The 26,899-nt window shown below is 39.0% G+C and overlaps 1 protein-coding gene across 1 annotated transcript; it reads right to left on the bottom strand.

Moving 5' to 3' along the window:
• Nucleotides 1-1,629: 1,629 nt before the first annotated feature.
• Nucleotides 1,630-26,489, bottom strand: plcb1l (phospholipase C beta 1-like; the record flags this gene model as incomplete). The annotated part of the gene is made up of 31 exons (XM_079474530.1): nt 1,630-3,048; nt 6,772-6,858; nt 6,944-7,001; nt 7,083-7,157; nt 7,240-7,316; nt 7,954-8,101; nt 8,451-8,670; nt 9,060-9,113; nt 9,191-9,317; nt 10,261-10,376; nt 10,828-10,932; nt 11,108-11,207; nt 12,565-12,729; nt 13,230-13,384; nt 13,648-13,772; nt 14,292-14,376; nt 14,937-15,033; nt 15,327-15,382; nt 15,464-15,568; nt 16,924-17,098; nt 17,229-17,313; nt 17,704-17,786; nt 18,064-18,221; nt 19,647-19,793; nt 20,721-20,887; nt 21,264-21,364; nt 21,811-21,886; nt 21,990-22,043; nt 22,325-22,404; nt 22,771-22,911; nt 26,421-26,489. Coding segments are annotated over 31 exons (3,465 nt in total), but the record flags the coding sequence as incomplete, so codon positions are not given.
• Between the last annotated feature and the right edge of the window lie 410 nt (nt 26,490-26,899).

Genomic DNA, 26,899 nt, shown 5'->3' with positions numbered 1-26,899 from the left:
GGTCACAGGACTGACAGGTCAAAGGAGTTACAGTACAGGTCACAGTACTGACAGCACAGGTAACAGGACTGACAGCACAGGTAACAGGATTGACAGTACAGGTCACAGGATTTACAGTACAGGTAACAGGACTGACAGTACAGGTCACAGGACTGACAGGTCATAGGATTGACAGTACAGGTCACAGGACTGACAGGTCAAAGGAGTTACAGCACAGGTAACAGGACTGACAGCACAGGTAACAGGACTGACAGCACAGGTAACAGGATTGATAGCACAGGTAACAGGACTGACAGTACAGGTCACAGGACTGACAGTACAGGTCACAGGACTGACAGGTCATAGGATTGACAGTACAGGTCACAGGACTGACAGGTCATAGGATTGACAGTACAGGTCACAGGACTGACAGGCCAAAGGAGTTACAGTACAGGTCACAGTACTGACAGCACAGGTAACAGGACTGACAGCACAGGTAACAGGACTGACAGCACAGGTAACAGGACTGACAGCACAGGTAACAGGATTGACAGCACAGGTAACAGGACTGACAGTACAGGTCACAGGACTGACAGTACAGGTCACAGGACTGACAGGTCATAGGATTGACAGTACAGGTCACAGGACTGACAGGTCATAGGATTGACAGTACAGGTCACAGGACTGACAGGCCAAAGGAGTTACAGTACAGGTCACAGTACTGACAGCACAGGTAACAGGACTGACAGCACAGGTAACAGGATTGACAGCACAGGTCACAGGATTGACAGTACAGGTCACAGTACTGACAGTACAGGTCACAGGATTTACAGTACAGGTAACAGGACTAACAGTACAGGTCACAGCTGACAGCACAGGTAACAGGACTGACAGGACAGGTAACAGGATTGACAGGACAGGTAACAGGATTGACAGTACAGGTCACAGTACTGACAGCACAGGTAACAGGACTGACAGCACAGGTAACACGTGTATGTGTTTGCATTTTCTTTCATTCTCTATTTCATATTATCGTTTAAGTTGATTTCTTTGGTGTGTGTTCAACTTGTGTTGTTTTTCTTGGTTTTGGTTTTATTGTACAGCTGCTTTGATGCAATGCAAATTGTAAAAGCGGTATAAAAAATTGAATTGAATTCGATTTGCAATGATATATTATGTACTCTAAAATTTAATGTACTGTATTTACATTTACATTTATTCATTTGGCGGACGCTTTTATCCAAAGCGACTTAAAAGTAGTTTTTTACAGTGGCACATTACTGCAGAGCAATCAGGGGTAAGGTGCCTTTGCTCAAGGGCCCTTCAGTCATGACCTACTGGTACTGAGATTCGAACCGGCAACCTTCTGATCACAAGCCCAACACTCTTACCACTAGGCAACAGCTGACCCCTATTTTACAATTTTTTTGTTCCCGCTCCTGCATTTCTTTGTTATTAATATTGTTCTTTATCTGTTTTTGTTTTCTGTTTGTTCTCCAAAATGTTTGTCTTTACTAAATTAACAAAAATGTGAAAAGTACTACAAAAATAAACTTGAATTGAATGGAATTTGGCATGGAAAAATTTTGAGCACCCTACAAACCTGAAACACATGGATGAATTCAGACAGAAAAACAGCAGGCAGCACTTGTGAGGACAGAAGTGACATTTATTATGTCCAGATTTGATGTATATCATTCTGAAGATGTGCATTGGGTGAAATAATGAACTACAGTATAAATGTCAAATACATTTTACACACTCATGCATTTCTCATGTAGCATTCAACAGTTTAAAAATGTCACTCACAGACTCATGTGACATAAAATGATGATTTTAATGTGAATTTGCTGTAATTGTTGAGTTTGTGTTACTATGTGTATACAGATTTAAATCGTTTTGTTTCCACTTATCACCTGACACGATCCCTCATAAACGCACGGTAATCCACATCTCTCATGGCTAAACTCTCTTAAAGTCACCATGAACAACAGAAGTTGTGATTGTCATCTTTTTCCATATCGTACATCCTAATGATCAGCTTCTGTAATTGGAAACAAAGTAGGGCGGGACTTCATGTTGCCATGCCCTAATTGATTGGATCGTTGAAAGCTGGCCTGATACACCAGCGGCACCCATTGGACAGTCGGTAGTCCTACCTCATGAAGAGAAGAGTTGTTGTTTAGAGGGGGAGTGGAGCTTTATGTTTTTGATTAAAGATTACAACAGCAAATGAATATATCAAATGTGCATGGATAAATCTAATCATTTATAATAATCACTGCAACGCTGGGTGCAAAAATTTGTATCATTCTTATTTGCATGGTGACTTTAAAGCTGCAGTGTTCACTTTCTACAAGACAAAAGGCACAAATTTCACTAACAGGTTTCCCCCTGTAAGTCCCCATTGGTAAAGGCAGAATTCACAGCGTCCATGTCCAACATTTGACTGATTTGGTTTCTAAACATTAAGGCCCGGTTTCACAGACAAGGCTTAAGCCAGGACTAAGCCTTTGTTTGATTAGTATATTTACGTTGCTTTTATAAATATGCCTCGGAAAAAAACTGTACTGGTGTCAAAACAATGGCACAGACATAATTAAAGACATGTTAGTACATGCTGTTTTCAGTTTAGACAGCTCAAGCATTCATTTATAGTCTTGGACTAGCCTTAAACCTTGTCTGTGAAACCAAACATTAGGGTTTATACTGACTCTAGATTATATTTTCATAATGCAGACACACGTAATGTCCTACTTCAGAGTTTAATTGAAAGGAGGGTGAGAGAAACATCTGACAAGCAAACACAAGTTTGAGTGAAAACACATTTAAAAGAGAACGCTCCTAAAAAAATTCAAAATGAATTTACAAACTTCAGTGTGACTACAAGCAAACTCAGAGTGAGGTGTTAAAGTCTTTCTCCTCAGTGTCTCTTGTGTATTTGGGGAGATCTTTCCAGTCATTCCTTAAATGTCCTTCACAAGCAGCAGAATCTTGCAGGAATTCTTGGATTTCCACTGGAAGTCTTTGAAACTTGTCCTGATATTCCTCCTCCAGCTCGCTCTGAATCTGCCAAAGAAATCAGCACAAAATCACTTTGGACCGACGTGACAAAAACAAAGACAAGTCGTTAGGATTGAGATGATTAATTCTCCATTAAAACAGCTATTAAGCCTCACTATTCTGCTATCCTGTCAGAAAACACACAGATCTGATCTACATGCATATCGTGTTATATAAAAGCAAAGCAGCAGGTTATCATGCGAGTAAACGTAGGGCTGAAATCACATGGACAGTAAGTAAGGATCAATCATGTTTCAGTCATCTCAAGTTTTTCTGCCAGGCACAGACTCCCTTAGTGATTAAAGATTTCTATTCATTCTGACCCAATAATTGCTTTAATGCTTGTTTGACTGCTTAACTACCCCGTTCGCTCTCATGGGAACTCTGTAATTAAAGACAGCACCAAAGATGAATTATGTGCAAGATTTTCAAACATTTGAGATCTTTGCTTGCATTGATCGACTACAGTTTTACGACTTTCTCTTTTGTGTTGTTAAGACACACAGGAGACTGAAAACATTTATTCTTTTTCACTGGCTTTTGTGTCTGAAAGGTCATCTGAAAGAAATTCTGATTTCCATCAACATGACACGAGCAGATGGTCAGAGGCAACGCGCCACACAAAGTGCGACCTACTTAGTGAAAAGACATCTGCTGTCCCCCTGCTGGCCAAGATACAAAGAAACTGTGACTCGGCCGAGCCATCCTCCATCTACACGCTAGAGACTCCCGGCAGCGACCCAACCGCATCCGGTGCCAAGATGCCCACACGTCCCTGTTTCTCTCTCTCTCTCTGAAGTTCTATCCATGGGCCATTTACAGCTTTATTAGACAGTTTACAGTGCAGCGAGACTGCAGACAGAAAGAGAGAGGACTTCAACTCAGAAATGAATTGACTGCCTGAAACATTGCTTTAAATGCTCATCAACGTGTTAACATGGTTATCGCTATGGAAACACTGACGCGTGAAACATTTTCAAGCATAAGAGCTGGGAACCGGCCCATCTCCAACCTCGAGCGGTGGCACAGAATTAACTCACCTACAGAGACCTTGAGAGATGAAAGTTCAGTCTTCTCCAGTGAGAGAATCTTTAAATGTGTCATCTGTCAACAAACCTCACTCACGTCCAATTCTACCGGCTCTTAAAATACCCGGTGAGAGAGAGAGAGAGAGACCTTCTTCAACATCTGTCCTAATTCTGGGCTTCCATCGAGGGATGTCTCAAATCTAGATTCACCAGCCAAAGAATTCCCTTTACCTGAACAGATCCTAGTTTCACACAACCTAATATTTCATTTGAAATATTATCTATAACCCAGAGAATAAAGTCCAGATTACTGAAGGTTTCAAGCCTTTCTCAAACCCAACTAACCCCCAGCAAGCACATCAAACACAAAGATAGTTGTGTTTGTTAATCCAGTGACAATCTTTCCTCTGGTGAGAGTCAGCGGGGTTTTGTGTGAATTATTAATGAAGAGCAGCAAACATGAAACGGAGGGAGTTGTTGCACCTCGCATGAGGTCTGCAGCGCGGCACAACCTATATAATCTATAGAAATATACCACATTATTATAAGAAATATAGAAATGATCATGTGATGTGGAGTTCTTTCATGTGATCTCCTCTTCTATACGCTCTTAACTGAGACGTTGGTGTTTTCTCAGACTACTCTCCACTACAGCACAGAAGAAAGCATTCTGCACGCCGTTTGTTCTGTGCTGGTCATTTTGGGGTTAAAGGGTAGGAGGATGACTGTTGCCATGGCGACGGCACACTGCTCCTGTTTGTAAAGTCATATGACCATTTACTGCGCGGCCCGCAGCCTGGGGGAGAGGGGGTCCTACATTCAACATCGACGTGCTTTAAAATAGATTCTAACATTCTGTGTACACAAATAAAATCTCACAACAAACACATCGCAACACCAGAATCAGTTCCGATGTCTAAAGTGTTATAAACATAAGAGACACACTGACCTGGGCTAACCAATCCGTGACTCGTTTAACTCGTTTAAATGGACAGTTCACTTCAAAATTAAAATTCTGTCAATCATTTACTAGCTCTCAGATTGTTCTAAACCTGTATAAATGTGTTTTTAATGGGGGATGAGATCCAAACCGATGGTACTCCCTTGGTATTTATTTTTCCTACAGTGGCAGTAAATGGGGGATGAGATCGGTTTGGTTACTCACATTCCTACAATCATCTTCCTTTATGTTCAGCAGAACAAAGACATTTATACAGGTTCAGAACAATCTGAGGGTTAGTAAATGATGACAGAATTGTCATTTTTGGGTGAACTGTCCCTTTAACGTGTGTGTGTGAATATGAAGAAATCACTGATGACCTGGCATGAATCTTCTAAACAATACTTTACTGTCACACACGCACGCACGCACACACACACATATATAGCTGTCCATTACTGCCTGATCCAAACAGGATATAAGGGATGCTGACGTCACGAGAGATCTGAACAAATAAACGCAGGATTGATGTCATGTGACTGTGAAGCTCAGATGTGTTTCATGATCACAGGTTAGTTTCTGTAAAAACACTTACTGTAAATTAAACAAAACAAAAAATAGTAGACCATTTACATTTACACATTTAGTCATTTAGCAAACGCTTTTATCCAAAGCGACTTACAGAGAGTTCAGGGAGCAATAAGCAATATGTCATACAAGAACAATAGTACAAAAGGTGCTAAAATAAAGTTACTAGTGTCAACAGTACAAAAAAAAAACTATATTCCTACATCCTAATGGCAAGAAATCTGACTTATTTTTCAGATCATGTATTCTAGTTTTTATTTAATCAAAACATTTCACAAATGTTAATGAATTAAACAAGAGAAACAACAAATGCTTACATTAGTAGGGGTATTAAACATTTTCTGACAAAAAAACAAGACGATGAAATAAAAAGCAAATGACTTTCTGTGTTCTGACGCCCTCTGGTGTTACTGAGCTGTAATGTGAGTGAATGACTGAACATGTGCTGTTAGTGTCTGAAGACGAGAACAAACTGAGACACCAGAAGCTAAAGAAAACACTGTTGTTATTGTGCTTTACAATCTCTTCAGAGCACAGGCGTCTGTCTGTCTGTCTGTATTCTTGTTTAGAATGATCAAGCACATGCACACGTGGTTACAGATGATGGAAAGCAAGCGTCACAGCTGTGTGAGACAGCAACTGTCCTGAAATCTCACAAACTTCACATTCACTGCATTGTAAAAGATGTTGTACATGGATTCTAAAAAGGCGAAGTTGCGGTGCGTGATTTACAGGACGGTCACAGTTTGATCCAGAGGCGCACAAGACACAGCGGTTATCCTGAATGTTAGTGTTGAATAGAATCACACTTACCATCAAACTCCTGTGAGTCGTCCTGCTAAAATAACACTGAGAGTGAGGACACAAACACTCCTGCAATGTGTGTGTGTGTGTGTGTGTGTGAGACGCTTCAATTTGTGATATACAGCTGTGGGGAAAAACACAGCTTATAACTTTAATCACAAATCTGTCTCATATCAATTTTCTGCAAATAAAAACAACTTTTGAAATGTATTTGAAATGTTGGAGAAAATGATTGTTTTACTTAAACACATTGCTGCAGTAGAAATAGCAAATTCAGAAAAACTGATCAAAATAATTGTATTCATGGCGGTATACGTGTGTGTTTGCGTGTGTGTCGTGTTTTTGATATTGTAAAGAATTCTGCAGTACCTTCGGCTTCTCATCCACAATCTGCTGCCGAATGTCTTTTTGTCTCTCTAGAAGTTGCTCTTGCCTTTTAGTTTGTGCGTCTTCCAGCTGAAAAACATACAAACGTCTTTTTTTTTATTCAGATTTTGCACCCAATAACCTGAATACAACAATAGTTTTGTAGAAAACGTACCCGTCTGATGGACTGAACCACCTCATTCACATGAGATCTTCTCATCTCCACCTTCTCTCTGGAAAACACAATCAGAATCTTCAGACATGAAAAGCACGAGGTGTGTGTGTGTGTGTGTGTGTGTGTGTAAGTCACATACTCAGCGGTGAGAGATTTCTCATGAAGCATGTCTTGTCGTCTGTCATTCATCTTTTTCTTCAGCTCTTTGTTTTCTCTAGACATGTGGAATTCATGCATCATTAATGTGATGTCAAGAGCATGTGAATGTGTGTTTTTAGTGCAGGTGCGATGCTCACTTTTCACACAGATCTTTCATTTTCTTTAGCTGGTTGTTGTGACTCTCGTCTGCAACGGCCGTCAGTTTCTCCACCAACTACACAGACACAAACACTAGATTTGTGAACGTTAGTTCGTAAGCATGAAAACAGCAACACGTTCATTGGCTTTTTACGTCTGCGTATAACGTTAGGGTTAGGAAAATTCCTGTGTGTGCTCGTCAATAAAATCAAAAAAGAAATAGTAACATTTAACATACGTTTCCTGCATGATGTTTTATGATGATGTCATTGCTGGCTAGGACCAATGAGTTTGTCTTATAGAAGATCTGACAGAGCGTACTGTACCGTTCAGGACAAACACACACATCAATCGATGTTTGCTGAGATTGATCTGCACTTGAACGAGCATTTATCTCAGCTCATCTGCAGCTCTGATTCAGCAAACTCTCATCCGTTCATCTTGCATTAACATGGCGAGATGAAATCTCACGCTTCATTGGAGCAGATAACGTGAAGAACGAATCTGCACACGTCAGCGCTGCGCTCATCCTCACGCCTGATATCTCATAAACACAAATAACGTCACTTCGGCCAATCAGATGCGAGCTTAGGGTTAACGCTAAGGTTAAGGTGACGCTTGGGCTACGAATGGTGGAAATGCGGATGAGTGTTAATAAATACGTCTGAAAGCAGCGAGTGAGACACTGAGCTGATGTTGGTGTGAGCAGTTACCAGTCGGATGTGTTCTCGTTTCAGATATTTCTCGCTGTAATATTGTTCCTGTCTGAGCGTCAGCAGCTCCTTCTGCTGCATGGCCTTCAGTTCTGTCATTCTGTGAGTTTTCTCTTCATCAAGAGTTAATAACTGCTGCTCCAGAGACCTGCACACACACATTAAAGCGTATTCACATCACTTCAAATGTCAAATAATTGTTATTGGCATGTTATTGGCAACTCGATGTTTGAAAGATGCTTCACAGAAAGTCTTAAAGCTGGAATGCCCTCCCCTCAGAGCCACGTCTCATTCACACTGACAGAAAATTACGCTACATCACAATAATAATGAACATTTTATTCATATACTCAATATATACTGTATGTGGGTAATTCATATTTATTATGGGTTGATATCAGGATGTGATGACTTTCAACTAGAAGAAGAACAATTGATGATGAAAACAGAACTGGCTTGAGCTTGAACGTGTCAGTGAGAGGTTGTGGTGTTCTCACGTGTTCTTAACATCTCGTCTGGTGCTTTTCTGAAGTGCTGATGTGCGTCGCAGGAACTCATTGTGCAGCTGCTTCTGTCTGCTCTCGTGTTCTTTCATCAGTTCTGCAGTTCTTCTGCTGTGTTTCTTCATCAGATCCTTTAAATCTTTATAAAGTTTCTTCTGATCTTTGATGTAACACTTCTGCTGTTTCAACTGCTCGAGAGTCAAAGTGTCCACCTCTGTTACACACACATATAATGGGTTTCCATGTTTTATGGACATAGACGGGATGATTTTAATACTGTATTAACTGTATATTGTATCCTCTAATCCTCACTCTAACCCTAAACCCAAACTATCACATAAACCTTTCTGAATTTGTACATGTTCAAAGGAACATCATTTAGTTTGATTTATAAGTGGTTTTCCTCATTCTAACTTTACACAGACATAATGGGAATTTTGGGGCTTTGAAGTCGCTAGTGAATAAGAGCACCCAAAGAAAATGACTTTTCTATTGTTTTATTGAACCCTACAGCTAACTCTTACAGTAAAGTGTCAGTATTTCCTCTCAGTTTTCTCCTAAACATGTCACTAAGAAACATGTGAGACTCGTGAGATGTGGTACCTGTTAAAACACTTTGAACTATATCCTCAGACTTCACAGCTGGTTTAACAGAGCCTAAAACAAAGAGAAACAATGCAGCTGGTATCGTACACTAAACCCTGTGTAGTGGACTATGAAGGGCACTGAGGTACCTGCTGATGGAGTTTGCTGACTGCTCACTGAGGATTTGGGTGACATGTTGTTTTGGTTCAGACCGTTTTCAGCCGCTGGTTTACATTCACTTTTATTCTCAGAGACAGTCTCTCCTGTATTGTATGCCTGCACACAACACAAGCCACCATGTCAAACATCTACAGTCTATAAAGACAATATTAACCCGGAGCCATAGATCAAAGCCCATATCATCCTCAAGCTGCCAATACTTCTCTTACTCTTTCATGTCAAGGCAATAAAGAATCTTCATCATTAAAGATGTAAAAATGACATAACATCTTTAACTGCTCACAAACAGCAGAACAGTGACAGAAGTTGAAATGAAAAGCATTAAAAATGTATATATAGTGCATATGTTAATAAAATATTATTGTCTGTGTATGTAATAATAGGTCATTTGAGAATATAAGAAGCCATCTGAGGTTGTTAAGGATTGAGTTTAACTGAAACACATGTTCTTTCCCTTGATATATATTTGTAAAAAATAAAATATTATGAAACAATCGAACAAATCTAGAGTACAATTTATACATAAAACACAGTAAGTAATTGTTCATACCTGCATTTGTTAAAACACTTTGTGACTGTAATGAGCATTATGTAAACTGAAATATACTGTATGATTGTACTGAAATGATTGATCAAAATAAACATAAAATAACAAAAAAAGAAAAGAAAAGCCTTGGATCATACCTGCACTGCTGTCCACAGTGGGTAAACGTATCGCTGATAACCCAACCTCAACATGACTAAACAAAAACTAGTCAACACTGTGCTTTTATGATCTCAGCAGAGAGCGAGAGACATTTCCCATGAGGCCATGACATCTGATCAGCGCAGCGCAGCGTTGCCAGGTGCCATATATTAGTGTTTTTATTGACAATAATGGTGATTATTGTTACTGTGTTAATACTACACATACTGTGTAAAGAAATAATACATCTCTGTGCATTTAAAAGACCCAAACCACATTCTGTGAGACCTGTGTCCACACACACACACACACACACACACACACACACACACACACACATACACACACACTAACCTCTTCACTGTCCGTCTCCTGTGCTCCCTCCTCCTGTGTAAGAGCTGCCAGCTGATTGGCTCTCTGTTCCATGAGACCGACATACAGGATGGGATTGGACAGGGCCTCGATTACATCTATTGAAACATCACAAACATACCTGCATGCTAATGACACGAGAGAATGTAAAACCTTATGATGAGAAACAACAACCTGACACTTTACGTAAAGAAGTCGGATTTGTTAAAGGAATGTCTGTGTCTGCGACTTATAATAGTGAAATACAACCACTGACGTTAAACATTAATGTCATCCAACAATTCTAATATACTCAATACATTTCAAACTGAACTGCGATTCTTGTCAACTAAGAAACGGTTATGATTTGATTCATTATGCTTTTAATCATCGTGTTCTTTTCACTTCATTTTGAAAAATGTAAATGATAGAACAAATGCAGATTTTTTTAGAAGACAAGACGCATAAGTAAAAGTAACATTAGTAACAAACAGAAATACCTGTTTACCTATAAATGATCAAGATACCTACTAAAACATGATACAGACAGGTGTAAACAACATCATGTACCTGCAAAGGTGTCTGGGACATAATCTTTGACTTCAGTGTAGATGAAGACAGAAGACAATGTAAGAGTTTGATTCCTCTCATTCTTCAGACTGATGTAGTGATAACCTACAACAGAGACACAATCATTTCTACACACTGTCATCTGTCAATCCATCATTGTAATGAAAATAATTAAGCAACATGTATGTTCATATCCAAATACACTTATCTATCAATCAAGCATAACTCTGTCCAACATAACATCTGTTCTCCTGAGCTGTGTTAGGCATTTTGTACTCGCCAGGTCGGATGGCGCACACTGGAATGATGCGATGGCCAATAAACTTTCCGTTGTCTTCGTACACAGCTATTCGTAATGATGCCAGTGTTGGAAGTATGACCTAAAACACAGATTATAGCTCTTCAAAGCATCGTGTGAAATGTCACATTGAAGCGAGTGCATTTACTATTAAATTCCATACATATAACCTAACATCAAGACTTATATTGTGCATTATAGATAGTCATGTAATGCTCATATTCTTGCTTCTGTTGGCCGGGCGTAGGCAGGGCCATGCACATACATTTCGTGAGCATCACTTCATTTTCTTATTTAATGAAATTTTTAGGTCATATTCATGTCACAGAGTCACACCCCTGTGCACGTCCCTGGTCGAGGGAATAACCCAAATATATACTGGCCTGCAAAGGCACAAGGCAGTAACTTCGTTTTTGGTGGAAAATGAGTTATTGAGATTTGTGGGACATTCAAGACATCCTTTATCATGTCGATAAATATCTTGAGCGGTGTTTGTGTTTGGCAGAATTTCGCAGTTGCCATTCAGACAAAACAGTGGAAATAAAGTGAGCACATTGATACTCATTAAGATAATACAAATATTTTAGACTTCTGTATATTTCTCAGAAGCAAGTGTATTTTAGAGTGTAAAAACAACACTGTTGTGAGTCAGAGCGCCGGTGTCCAATAGGGAGAAGCCCCATGCGGTGTTCGGCGCACAAACCTAATACGCATGCATCAAAGTGCTCTCCTCCAAGAAGAAGAAGTGCTCCCGTGAACCCGTGCCATACACTGACACAACAGAGGAGAATATATCAATTTAAGTCGCTATTTTAGTTTGTTTTTCTCACATGAAGCATTCTCGTCGCTTCATAGAAATTCAACTGATCCACTATGAGCGGATGGACCGATGTAACCTTGTCTTTAGTGCTTTTCTGGACCTTGACAACAACTGACACCATGATGTCTACATCGGATGTCACATAAATATCTTTATTTGTTCTCCGAAGACGCCAGAACTTCTCTAAACACGTTTAATGTCATGTGGGGGAGTAAAAAATCACACAAAGTTGGTTTGTGGGGGAACTTCCCCTTTAATGTTAACATATGCCAATAAATTGGCAATTATAATTTTTTATTTCAACAGTCACATAACAATATCCTCTGCCAGCCGGATGTATAAATATATTGCAAGAAGAAGAATATTTGTCACGTTATCTGTAAATAATAAAAAATGTACTTATGTGTGCCAGTGTTGCTTTTATCTGTATATCTCTGTGCATATTTGTGCATTCATTCAGTTTCGTGGATTCTTCTACATGGTTAGGTCAGATATGATGTGGTATAATTTATGGGTGGCCAGAAGACATTTTGCCATACCCTAGGTTTAGGTGAAATGCCGACACTGTCTAGCGGGTTAAGATCTCTTGCCTTTGCAGGGCTGCATAATGTGGACTTACTCTCTTGAAGACTACTGGATCTTCATCCCATACGGGGTTAACTGCATTGCCCTGCGATGTCTTTGTCTTAAAGGCCTTCCGCTTGGTGTCCGCTGGCAGACCATACATCTCCACCTCTGCATAGATACCAACTCTCCTATCAGACAGAAACTGACCGGATATAATCTGGTAAAGAAACACACATACATGTATAGACAACCTTTAACTTTATGTTGTGCGATCATTCTACTCCTTATTCATACAGAAATTTCCTATCAGAAAACTTGAGTCAAGATTTTATCTCGATATTCAAACTTAAACATTCTATAAAAAGTGCTGCTGACAGCCTCGGGTCTCTTTCTGTTATTATGTTTGGACTGATCACATCGAATTCAGATTTACGACGAGAAAATCTTGCAAGACTATTATGTTGTAAAATTTCACAAATATGTATATCACAAAAAACAACTGGCCATCACATTTATTCAAGGCAATCCCATTATTTACCAATTCCAGGTAAAGGGCCATGAGAGTTTGTCTAAATATTTAATATAAAGTAATAGCCTACAGTACATGATTTAAGATTTTGTGCTTTGTGATTTTTGGATGAAATATCAGTCAAACTCAACATCAGATTCAGCAAAGCCAACAAATGTGTTTGCTGCAGACCTGAGATCCTTACTGACCTTCACAGACAGGGTGTGAGCTACAATCCCATCCACTGTTCTCTGTGTGAACGGATCAAAGTGTTTGTCCGCCCTTCGCATAAATTCCGGCTTCAGTCGATAGCCACACTTCCCATTGTACTCGAATATTCCAAGATTCAACTGCATGGGCAGATCTGACACACATGCCCGTTTCTTTCAGTGACCACATGTGCACATCATTACATTTACATACAAACATCATCTGGAATCACTGCAACCGCACCTTTTCATTCACTTTTTTTGTCGTATTGCTTCACATAATCAAATAAATTAAAACGTCAATGACTTGTATATACTGTATGTCTGTATACACTGCTTGTATTGTGGGTTAGATACACGTAATGACATGTGCTGACACTATAAATCAACATGCAACACAAACAAGAACTCATCGCACCCATCGTCTGGAAGTTCAGAGCCACCAGCTGACATCCAGAGTTCCAGAAGAGCTGAGGCATGTAGTTCGAGGAATCCACTCGGGTTCCTTTGGGATAAATTCTGCTCAACTGTACTTTATTATACCTGTGAAAATGAGTTAAGAATCCTGGACAGACAAAATGAGCCTTTGGTAGAGATGTAACCATTCACTCAACTCACGATGCGATTCACGATTCTGATCTCGCGATACGATTTTTCACAATTTTACCGAATGAGTTGAGAATTTAGAAATGAACAACTGCTTTTTTTATTATTATAACTGAAATTCCGCACATTTCTTTGAAAAATAAAAATATATTTTGTGTCAAAGAAAATAACTAAATTGCAGTTTTAAAACGAATTCCAAATCACATCAAAAATGAACAATACAAACTATAAGACTGTCTGTGCTTTTCCTAACTTGTTTAAGAAATACGAATCAGCATTTCCACGTTTAGAAAGATTGCACTAAACACAGCGGCCCCTGCTGTTCAAAACATGTATCGCGACATAATATAATCTATTTTCAATCGGCTTACAGTGAATCGTAACATTCCTAGTCTTTGGCATCAAAGGTTTACATGAAAAAGTTTACGGCCAGTGGAAGTGCAATAAAAAAGATAGTCGACAAACTCCACCGGTGATTCCTTGAGCAGCTCCAGGGCTTTGGTCTCCACGAACGACGACATTTCGTAACTCCGATTCATTTCTGCACAGAAAACAAACAAACAAACAAACAGAACACATAGACCTGTCACGTGTGCTGATCTATGTGCCAGGCTACAGGGAGACAAACATACACTTTTAAAGTTTACAGTTATACTGTGTCTGGCTTTCCTGTTGCCCCTTAGGTTGTGTCGTGGGTTAGATCCCAGGGGTTGCACATACTCACATACAAATGTATAGTATCATGGATCACAGATTTGTATCGGCTCTCGCTTCTCGTGAAGCAAAGACTGACGTCACAGTGTTTGTCAGCCGTAATGTGAAACATGATGATTTTACACGAAGAGACACTTAACAATACATGAACTGCACAAGAACTTGCTCATCTACCAACAGCAGAATGATCAAGTTTTTTTATTTCTACAAAACGTCCCAAAATGTGCACGACGAAAAGAAAAAAACACCACAAAATGTAAATAACTTTTCACAGAATAAGAAAGAATATGTGACTAACTCAAGTTTTGTCAAAAATGTCCGATAGAACCCTCATCACACATGATGATGTCATGTTGTTGAACATACTCTGAGAACAGGGCGACTTACTTTTACACGTCTCAAAGGAGTTGAATTTGACGGGCTGAATGTAGTTGACTAAGTTGGACATCTCCTCTGTGGCAAAGACTTCATTTACAGCCATCCCCTACAGAAAGCAGAAACACTGTAAAGAGCTCCTGCTGTAATACACTCAACGGCCACAAGATGACCTCACTTGAGTTTCTGTCATTCATCCTCAGATGACTTTGAAGCATGCAGCATACAACACTAGAACACTAACACTGGTTTAGCATCATTCAGGAAATATGACAGTGATATTGAATGACGTTCAAATAAGGTTTATTGGACATTATATCATTTTATTGTGATTGATGGGGTTAAACAAGTAATACAACTTAAGCCACAGACTTAAACAGTCAAGTTTACAAATAAATGTACCTCATCGTTGGATTTTTTACTTTCGTCATTGTCGTCACTCTCTGCGTCCGGATCTTCTGGAAAACATGTCACATAAACTCACATTAAGTCCGAAGAGCACAGTAGATTTTACCCCACTGTTCCTTTTACTGACAAACCTTTGTCATCACATGTTTTATCCATGGACTGAATTCCCTGAAAATGTCCCTTGGTGTGGTTCACGCCTGCCTCGACGCTTTCAGGTGAATCCTGGTGTGTGGACCCTGAAACAAACGACTTTATCATTCACCTGTGTTTGTGTTAACAAACTGACTGAAAGAGTTATCCTGAGACTCACTGTAATGTGCTGAAGCGGACTGGACAACAGGGGGCAGGGTCACACTGCACACGTTTATAATGATTATACGTCATCCTCAACAGACCAAGAGACAATTTAAACCATTTCAAACTTTTGACTATGTAGGTTTGTTTAAATTGAGCCACGCGTCTTCACAGCGGAGAATCACATTACACGCGCTCTCATGAACATTATGCACTTGATCTTTCGCCGCTCTATCCAATAATATCTTTATTTAGTGCTTCATTTGAACCCTTTCCGCTCCTCAAGCGATGCTTCTCTCCCGCCAAAGACGCGCCGCATGAAGAGCAGTAGACACGTGCTTATTTTAACACCACTAGTGCAGACACCGAGCTGTGCAGGTAAATACACACACAACAGTAAACACAATGCAGTGAATATTAAAGCATTTGTATCCGTCAGTCTGTTTGCTGTAATTTTTCCAACCTTTCAACCAGATTTGTGATGTTTCATTAACCATGACATTTAGCATTAGCGTTATTGATCAGCATGTCAACATTTGTGCCCTGTGAAAACCCAGACTAACATCCCATAATGGTATTGATTATTATAACAAGAATCAAAGATTCATTTCAAGCATTAAGTTCAGTTCGATTTTGGTATTATCCCATCATATTGTTATATTTTCACAGAATATTCTGTAGGATGATTTTCTGAAGGACATTTGCTGGGTTCTCACAAGCAGGTTCCGTTTTTGTAATGAACAACGTTGTAATTGGGAAATTGTTTAAAGATAGAAGTCTGGTATGAAAGTGAAAAGGTGACAATGGCGCGGAAAGGCTTATTTAGTTAGTAACTCTGTTATCTGTTTATGATTTTAATTGTTACATTACATTTGCTGTTTGCATGTTGTCAGTAGTTTTTTATTTATTCACAAATATTAATGATCAGACTTCTATTAAGAGACAATTCCCCTAAAGCCACAGAGCCTATACATACATATATCAAAATATGAAATAAATGGCCTGATAGAAGATCATATTTTCATACAGAATATCCAATTGAAGTAAATTGATCAAATATTTATTTACTTTCAAAAAACATATTGTCCAGACCTTCGTTTAGAAGAACATATAAAGACCGGACCTCTTGGAACCTTAATTGAATACCTCTGTTCTTGACTGTGCTACACAAGGCACTTGCTAACTTTTTCTTACGTTAACAAGAGAAATGCTTGTGGAAACATTTCTTAAATTACATTTTACGCATTTGGCAGCTGTGTTTGAGAGCTGTGTTGTCCTGTGGGTGTGGGATATGTACCTGCGCCGGGGGACGAGGGCTCGTACGTGCTGGACGTGTCGCTGTACGCGTTGGACGTCTGCTCAGAGAGTTTCTTCTTTGTACTTCCGTCGACTTTATGTGAATTCTTTTTGTTCTTGATTAGGATTTTACCCATCAGGTCAGCAGGGCTGGGCAGAGGAACGCCGGCCTCCAGCTGAACACAAACAAACACACATATCCACCATAAACACCTTCAACAACACACACAGTACATAAATATGACACATGTAAGAGCGGCAGCTTCTGTGTGTGCGTGTGCATGAGAGTGTGTTGTGTACACTCACAGGATATTTCTCCAGCACTTCTGTGAGCAGAGCATCGCCAAATATTGATCTGCAATACTCAGCCATTTTTGCCTGCTGTTTGAGACTGTGAGTCACAGAGAGATACAGTTATACACACACACACACACACACACACACACACACACTTACTCATACTGTTGTTCATAATTATATACAGTATTAAACTATTTTTTGAATGTTATAAACAGAATATTGAAGGTATTTCGAAGGACAAACATTGCTTTTTTATTTTTTACAATTTTGCAATGTTGCAGAGCAACTTCATAAAAAAACATGTAGCACACAACAGTACAGACATAAAAAAACTGTAATAAAATAATGTAAAAACACGGCAATTATGAGATTTACATTACTACTGAAAAGAAGTGTCTAGAGGGTTTTAATCGGACTGTTGGATAAAAAAAAGCTTACGTGTGTCTGAGAAAAAAGTGTAAAAAGAAGAATCAAAGCTTACGAATCCACATGATTCTCAAAAGACAGAATTATGGGAAACTGTGAGGTTTTAAAGGCGCTCTCCGCGATGGCTTCTATCACATCCTGAAAACATGAGACACATTTGAGTCTATAGAAACAACACTCACTTGTTCATACAGTAGATTATCATAAAACATCTTTAGTAAATTAAATATTTTTGTAAAATATAACAATTATTACAACGTAATGTATATAACATAGATAGAAATATGGAAGTGGTTTGAGATTGACAGACACTGGATGATGTATTGTTTGACATAAATCAGAAATTAGACCTTGAAAGAAACATTTATCAATGAAAGAAGAGACCAGAGATTAAATGAAATTCATCCTGCAGCACCTTGAAGGAGATCTCAGATGTCATGGTAAAGCCATGTGTGATGATGGGTTCTTCATCAGCCGTCCGGCCCTTCCAACAGTCCAGCTCAATACATCGACAGCCAGACAACAGGACCTGACGGTACATCTCCACCGATGAGTTTCCAGCCAACTGACCCGCTGTGTAAATCACACGCACAACGTTATAGGTGTCGTTCCCTGTGATACCACTTTTCAACCTTAAGTTATTGTGTAATGTTGCTATTAGAGCGTAAACAATATCTACAAAATGATAAAGCTAAAAGTTCAGTGCCAAGCGAGATATTGTCTTTAACAGAATTCGCTTTTCAAGGACTACATAGCGAGTTGGAATGGGACTACAGCCCTTTTCTTCCCGGGTACATGATGTCACTATTCCGAGTGCTTTAAATAACCTCTGTCCAAATTAATACGCCAAATGGGGTGAGACCTTCCTTAGAGAAGAGGAGGAGCCGCTGGAGTAGTGTTTGGTTCTCAGAGATTGTAAACATTTGACTGAGCTACACGCTAAACTACTTTCAGTTTCATCACAGTCCTACAGCTGGTAATAAGAATTCAGCTCCACACATTCAGATCACCAACAGTCAAATAACAGCTTCCATGACTTTAACATCGGCTGTGAAAGGTGTTCTGTGTAATACACTGATATTGTGTGTGTGCATCTCTAAAACACTTCTCTGAAGTCCTGCTTGCAAATGTCTCCATTTTATTATCCGTTCGCCAGTCTGAGGCCATTCCTGCCGTTAGGGGGCGGTGTGGCTCAGCCGCATGACGTCATCAAATGATGCACTTTCTCTCACCTCTGACCTTTCAAGGGCACAGGTTAGTTTTACATCGGGTTTATCGCGATAGTAGTATCAAAAGTCAAGGCGGGAAGATTTGACTGCAGTGACAGGTTCGAGAGGTTGCAGATGTCTATTTGGGTTTGCAATTCAAATTCGAATCCCGGAAAACGTGTAAATATGTGCTATGCATTTGTATCTGCCAATGTATTTTGTAAATGCCAGTTTACACATTTGTGACAATTTTTCTACAACTTCAAATTCAGAAGACAGATTTGTGAGCGTTTGTTCACGAATGCAAATCTCAACTTTCAACTACACTTTTTTGTTTTAGTTTTAGTTTTCACATTGTGGCTGTGAGTGTGTTAGTGTGAGAATGTTAGTGTACAGGTACAAATTCTTACAAGTTCACAAATTAAAATCTACAGCTCTGATGTTTTGCTACTGATTTATCCTCATAATCTCCAGACACACGCTGTAAGCGGGGCACCAATCATGACAGACTGGGTCAGCTTCAGAGCGTTTCGGAAGGAGGGATTTTATAGAAATCGGACAAAATACAATCGTATTGTGAGAAGAGAGACAGCGGTGAACAATAGACTTAAAATATGTGAAATATGAAATGTTTTTGGAAACTAAAAACATGAACAACCATTGTTAAACACCCAAAGATCATCACCAAAGCTTCGAAAACAGCCAAAGAACGACACCTTTAACATACTGCTGACGTCAGAACGCGCATGTGACGCAGGTAGGTGTGGTTTGAGGCAGCTAATTGGCTGACCTGTGAGGTAGGTGTTGTGCGAGGAGTTGATGAAGTAATGCGAGAGCGGGAGGGTCATGTCTTCACTCTGGTCCAGTTTCTCTGATGGTATAATGCTGTTCTCCTCTCCGCTCAGATATCTGGCGAATCCCTCAACAGAGATCTGCCCTGTGTCAACACAAATCGCTCTGTGTTACTGACTACTGCATGAAAACAGAAACGTTTGTTTCACTGATGTGTGACCACTGAAGTCAGAAAACACCTGAAGCGTGTGTGGTGTTCTCTACGTAAATACAGTACATGTGGATTTTAACTACAGTAATCGTTCACACTAGCCAACCAAACCGCCACCACAGACATCCACAAATCAGCTCACGCAAAGAGAAACTGATGACAGGAGATTGTCAGAGAGAGAGTTTCATGTTATGGAGATCCCTGCAGGCTGTCTGACCACCAGACACTAATTAAAGCTGTCGTGCCCTCTGTAGACTCCTACAACTCATTTACTGCACATTCCTCTCGCACACCTCAACGCTGCCTCTCATCTCACCTCTTTAAACCCATAAAGGAAGATTTCATTAAATACTGTAGATGAGACCTCCTTTTTTACTCAAGTTAACTTTCATTAAAAATGGTGACTGTTCAGAGTTCTTCAGTTCTTACCTGTTTAGTGTTTTTAGAAAAAAAAATGCATTTTCATTGCAGATTCGGCAGATCAGTGAATGAGTTGATATGAGAGTGTGAGTCTGTGTGTTGTGCGTGTGTCAGGCAGGCAGCATTCCATTCAAGCACCCCACTGAAGCACAACGCTGAATTCTGTCTCTATGGCAACAGCCGTGACGGCTTCCCCTCCCATCATACGGCACATTTGCATGCATGCATCACTATATCACACTTTACAAACCTTCACAGGAGCATTTCATTTATTTTAGGTGGTTCACTCTTGAAAGGCTCATATTCTCTACACTGAAGGTGTTTCATTTTTCCATTTTCTGTCCTGTTTAACATCACATGAGCCTTTATAAACCTTATTACTCTGCTTGTTCAGTCAGATTCTAGATGAAGAGGTTTAGGACGTCAGGTGAACACACAGACCTCTTTGTGAAAGCATGCTGTCAGGCTCATATTTCTCCACCAATGCCTGCACTTGCTCGGCTTTGAGGGGCGGATACAGGATCTCATTGAGTCGAGGGTCCCTCTGTTTGTTGTTGAGGAAATCTCTCATCTGCTCAACTGTGAGATACGGACGGCTTTTGGCACCGCTGCGTGTTTACAACATTAACAAGAACATTAACATACAGAGACAAATACACACCAGAAGTTTAGATCAGGCCTTTCTGTCCCTACTTATAATTTGATGCGTACTGTATGGCACATGATTTATTATTGGTTTCGATCTTGACTTTGTGAACAGTCCTTGTATACTTAAATACATTGGGGTTGGAAGGGGAGGGTGAGATAACAGAAAAAACTAAAAGAAATTCAACAATATTTGTCACACTTCCATGTTACATTTGATGCAATGAAATGGTTGAAAGATTCTGTCTTCTTTTAAACGTAATGTCTACAAATTCAAGCTAAACACGCTACACTCACAGTGAGACGTTAGCATGTTTAAATGTTTATCAATAAACTTACATTTCTGAGAAGATTGTGTCAATGTCGTTCCGTGGACATATACTGTTGAGAAGACGTCGAAATATGTCAGGTGTAAACGTATCTTGAGAAACCGAGTCATTCTGTAGGGAAGAACAGCAGTGTAATGAACCGAAAACTGATATCATGTCGTATTATTTGCAATGTAGGAATTGAAATAAAACCTACACTGGGTGTGATTCTGAGTTTACAGTGATTTTGTTTGTACAATTACAGTCAACATTCAACTCTAACCCTAAACCCTAACCGTAACCCTAACTCAATACACACAATGTCGAAACCAACAAACAGGTCAAGGGCCTGGACTCAAGACAGAAGTGCTTTAGCTTAAAAGTGTAGGGTCTTATGGTTATATTAAACGACTGGGTCTGATCATCGAGACATGGAAGGGTTTGGCCCGACCGCGGAAAAGTGAATATTTTCAATGTTATATAGTGAAATATAACAATACCTGTAAGTAAATGAATGGAGAACACATTTCATGTTTAATGAGAATCTATAGTAATAAAACCACAAAAGCGTTTCTTACTCTTTCTGTCGGCAGGCTGCAGATTTCTAGAGCACCTTCAACTCGCTTTCTGTCTGCACAGAACGTGCGGAAAATACTAAAAGGAACAAAACACATACACACAAGTGCACAGGTAGAAGTGACAACACATTTCATACAGTCAACAGATTGAATGATTTTAACAGATGGTCTGTACAAACCTTCTAACAGGAACGCCGCCTTCGGGCGTGAGCTGCAGCGTCAATCTCGTGTACCTATGAAGTGTTCAAATGACGTAAGAAGCCACACGTTTGTATGTTAAAGATTCAGAGAGATACTGTACAGATGAATGACATGAAGTCCTTTGGATTGTTGCTGGGTGATTTTTCTCAGGGTTTAAGAGTGTCAATTCTCATGCAAAATTTACTAAACAGAATACTTGTGCTAGCCTAGATTTAATATTTGTAAATAACGTCTGTAATGACTGTGAAGACAGAAACATCACAGACTTAGTGGAACTGAACACCGAACAGATGCTCATTGCGGAGGAACTTACACTTTCTCCAGACAGGATTCTCTGGACATGTTCTGAGCGAGCAGGTTTGAAGCTAAACTAAAAAGCTTCTCAGTCCACTCCTACAAACACAAAGCAAAACCTATATCAAACATATATGGAGAAAACAACATCTCACATGGAGCATTTGTTCGGATTTAAGTGACATAAGACATAGACATTCACATCTATGAATATCTAATATATTTATGCATTCACAGATTCATTGAGATTTCAGTCCCCAGTTTGAAGTTACCAGGAAATCATTTGGAAGCTATAAACAGCTGAAAAATAAAACAGCAAGTGTATGTGTAATGTGAACAAGACATGGCTGTACTTCAGAATGGTGGAGTATGATGTCACGGCATCACTTTAAGGACAGCACATGTACTGTATGTGTGTTTATTAGGTTACACACTTGTATGGATTGAGAATGGATGTGTATTTACCTCTGCTACTTCTTCACTAAAGGCCATAAAGTTCAGGTAGGTGATGTTAACAATGTCAGTGCCAAAAACCACTGTCAGCATTCTGTTCTCTAATTTGCCATCCAGGCTCCCCACATCTAAAAGTTCTCGAAGCTTGGCTTCCTGAGAGACACAAAGAAATGCATCATCATCAGGATTGGAAATGTGTCTTTTATAGTAGTGCTCTTTGAAATCGTACTACAAAATACATTGATTCTGTCATGAAATGGGTTTGGACAGAACCCAGATGCAGGCAGACGAAGGGTTAACCACGGAACTTCATTTAAATGAAAAAAACACAATCGGGTAAACAAGCACGCAAACAAACAAACAAACACCTCCCACGTGGGGGACAAAACAAAACAAAGATCTTAGAATTGAAATAATAATTTCACAAATTGAAACAGGAACAAGTGTACAGGAACGGCGGCCATCAAAACGGCGGCCAACAAAACCCGAAAGACGTGGCAATGTCATGACTCTGACCAGTGAGCTAGAAAACTCGAAACAGGAAGGACAGAGTCCTGACAGATATAGTCATTCTTTTAATACATGTTTACAGAATCACAATGCAGCGAGAAGCAGGTGAACCTAATAAGATTAAAGTGTGAACACAGCACGCAGCCTTTGGGTTATAAGGCATTTTACAATAATGTTTACATCACAAACTAACAAGTGAAACAAAGTTAGAAATAAATAATACTGCTTTTAAACCAAAAACATTGTTCCTTCGCTTTGAGCGTTTGTTTGTTTTCACCCAGTTTAGGATTTATTTGTCTGGTTCTTCCGGCTTGATTAACACAACAAAAAGACACAATGAGCATTTGTGTGCAGTTTCCCAGTGATCAATCTTCCACCACACTCTCTGCATCCAAATTACATATCACTTCATTCATGGGCTCAAGGTTTTTGAGATTTTCATATTTAAGGACCATTTTTGTCCATCCAGATATAAAGTAAAAGGTCCAAGACCACATTAAAATGTGCAAAGAAAAAGATTATGGGTTAAAAACATCAAAAAACTTTACGAAGTATAAAAAGACAAGTTACAACACAACTTTTATGATCAATGAGATATTACTGGAAATGATTATACACATTTTTAAAAATATATACACATTATCGTTTTCAATACATAATTACACACTAAACAAAACAAATTGTACAAATGTTAATGGAATTGTTGCGCATAAATTAGAAGATTAACATCGATACACTGATGTTGGTTAACAAGGTTATTGAATGTTTCAGGGCTTATTGAGAACAATTATGTAGAACATAGAAAGGAATTAAACATGACTTTATAGGTAACCCAACCATCAGCTTCACAATTAAAATGACTCTTCCTGCTTCAAACACGTCACACCAGGCAACTTATGTCCATATTCATTAAGACATCAGGTTTCTGTCACTAAATATTCACGGCAGCTGAAAGAAGTAAAATAAACATCATGACTCCATGAACTCACTTGATGAGTCTGAATGAATGTTTAGGGATTGCTGTTAAGTTCATATTGTATGTGGAAGTGTGTAAGGAAAACCATTTACAACAATCTTTTAATTAATGCAAATTAATTAAATTGTGGAAGAACTGTGGAAAAAAATAAATGTAGATGACGGAAATATAGTTTTGACACAGGAGCATTTAATATGTACTGTATATAAAGACACACTGTATTATTATGAATTGCATAAGAAAGTATTTATATTTGTATAAGAGCCATTGTTTGTATCTGCATTAGGTTTGTAGAGCAGGAATCTAAATCTGTGGAGTTAATCAGGCATTAACAATGAAGCTCTGTCCCAACAACAACACGACCCGAGAGAGGAACACAAAACCCACTGAGGCAAGTCTTACTGAATGTGAAGATTGGAAGAACTCTGTGTTCCCATCCAGGCAACTGTCTGAAACAGCATGGCATCCGTTCGGTTTTCTTTTAGAAAGAAAAGAGCCATAGATCTGACAGGCTTAGCTAGCATGGTTCTTTAAAGTTGTTCCTTAAAGTTAAGCATCACAATATTTGCCGCTTTTCAAATATCAAGAATATATGGCAAGATTGACTCTTTTCAAATTCATTTCTTTAGCACTCTTGAGACATATGCATTGTTGCAAAGCAGCTTTACAGGGCAATGTTCACAGAGAGAGAGGAGACAAAAATAAGTGTCTGTACTGACATAACAATCATAAATAGCTTAAATCTAAAAGCACATAAAAACACCCTATTGCTAATTCTAATCCTAACCCATCACATCCCTCAACTGAGTGACCAGTTTGAACAACAGAAAGAGCCCTAACCGCTGAGACAGACCTGAAAAGCAGCTGAAATGACTCAGACAATCTCTTTTAGTGGAATCTCATCTTCTGTGGTTTCTAGTAACCCATTCAAAGAGAGCTCTAGTCATTTTAATGAACAACCTTAAACAAAGCTCTATTGTATGGAGAGAAGTGCAGGGTCGTCTCTAGTGTCACAGCATATCATGTGACTGTGAGAACTCTCTGAAACAGATTAGGTGCTATTTAATTCACTAAATTAATTGTATGGCATATCACTTATTGCTCCCTGAATTCTTTGTAAGTCGCTTTGGATAAAAGCATCTGCTAAATGACTAAATGTAACTGTAAAGGAAACGGTTTCTTTCTACTGGCAGCGAAAGATTAAACCATGCTGGACGTTTGTCATAAACCCGTTCTTACCTCACAGAGTTTTGAAAAACAAACACAGCTTTGAGATTCTCATTACATGAGTATCACACGCACACCCGCACACCCTGGGAGAGTTCCTGTCATGATTCCGATATCATGTCATGTTTATTCTTGGTCTTGCAGCGGAGTCATGGCATAGCCTTAGGTTTTGTGTGAGAAATACATGGCTTTTCTTGGATCTCGTATGGCATGTCTAGAATTATTGTTACACTGTTGTTAGGTGAGTTAGTCTAGTCTAGTCTAGTCTAGTCTAAGTATTTATTTTGTTCAGTCTAGTTAGTCCGTGTCCTGTTGTCATTATTATTTATCTAGTCTTGTTTTACTCCCTCGTGGGTTTTTGTTTTGTGTTTATTGTCTATTAAAATCTTAACCCCTTCATCCCCGCTGCCTGCTATTGGGTTCTTCCACCACGTTCTCCTACACAGTTCATGACAGTTCCTTACAAGTTTACACAACAGACACACACAATCATTGTAATAGAGAGTATTCCTTTAAACCAGAGACAATGTAACAATAAAGTCATGTAATGAAACCCATCTGATGAAAATGAAACATTACAATATGTGTGATATCACCTCACAGGTATAAAGTGAAGAATCTATATAACGCTCAGCTATATTCTCACACAGTCTGGAAAACGTTTCAAACCCCTTTAGACTGCAATGACAAGGCTTGTGTTTTCTCGTTCATCCTCAAACTACATGAACTCCAGTAATACGTTCTTAAATTGTTTTGATAAGTGAAATCTTCATGGAATATCCGGCGAGGAGGAAAAGCTTTGCTTTTTGTCATCTGGACATATTTACATTCATACACTGTTTATAATAGACAATAAAGTCTGTTCATTTTTACATCTTTGAGCCATTCAGAGAGTTAACACAAACTAAAGTAAGAGCTTTGACATGTACAGAACACATTATTTTGTTACCTTTGGCGTTTTTGCATGTCTCCCATTTCTTGTATCCTTGATGGATGAAATCTCCAACACATCGGTCACCTGCAATCACAGACACAATGATATTATTATGAGAAAATAAGAATAAAAAAGTATGATATTAAACAGAATGTGGAGCAGTGTGAACTACACTTGAGGTCAACAAGAACAGAACCCAGCTGTTTACATAAAGACGTCATTAATTGTGATTGTGAGTGTGAAAAACGGTCATGCAAAATGATAAATAACAAATTTAAATTTTTATTCAAGAAATCTATTTAATGAATTCAAGAAAAAACAGAATGTGACCATCAGACTTTGACACATTCCTCATGAAGACAACACTTATATTGTCTCAGGAAATAAACACAAGTCACATTACATTGTAATCCTTTCAAATGCTTGAAAGGTGTTCTTGCAAGTAGTTTTGTAATGTTAGGAGCTGCTAACTATAACTTCACTTTCACAAAAGT

The sequence above is a fragment of the Barbatula barbatula genome (genome assembly GCF_947034865.1).
Source record: "Barbatula barbatula genome assembly, chromosome: 15".
Taxonomy (NCBI): Eukaryota; Metazoa; Chordata; class Actinopteri; order Cypriniformes; family Nemacheilidae; genus Barbatula; species Barbatula barbatula.
This window is presented reverse-complemented; position numbering and strand designations above follow the sequence as displayed.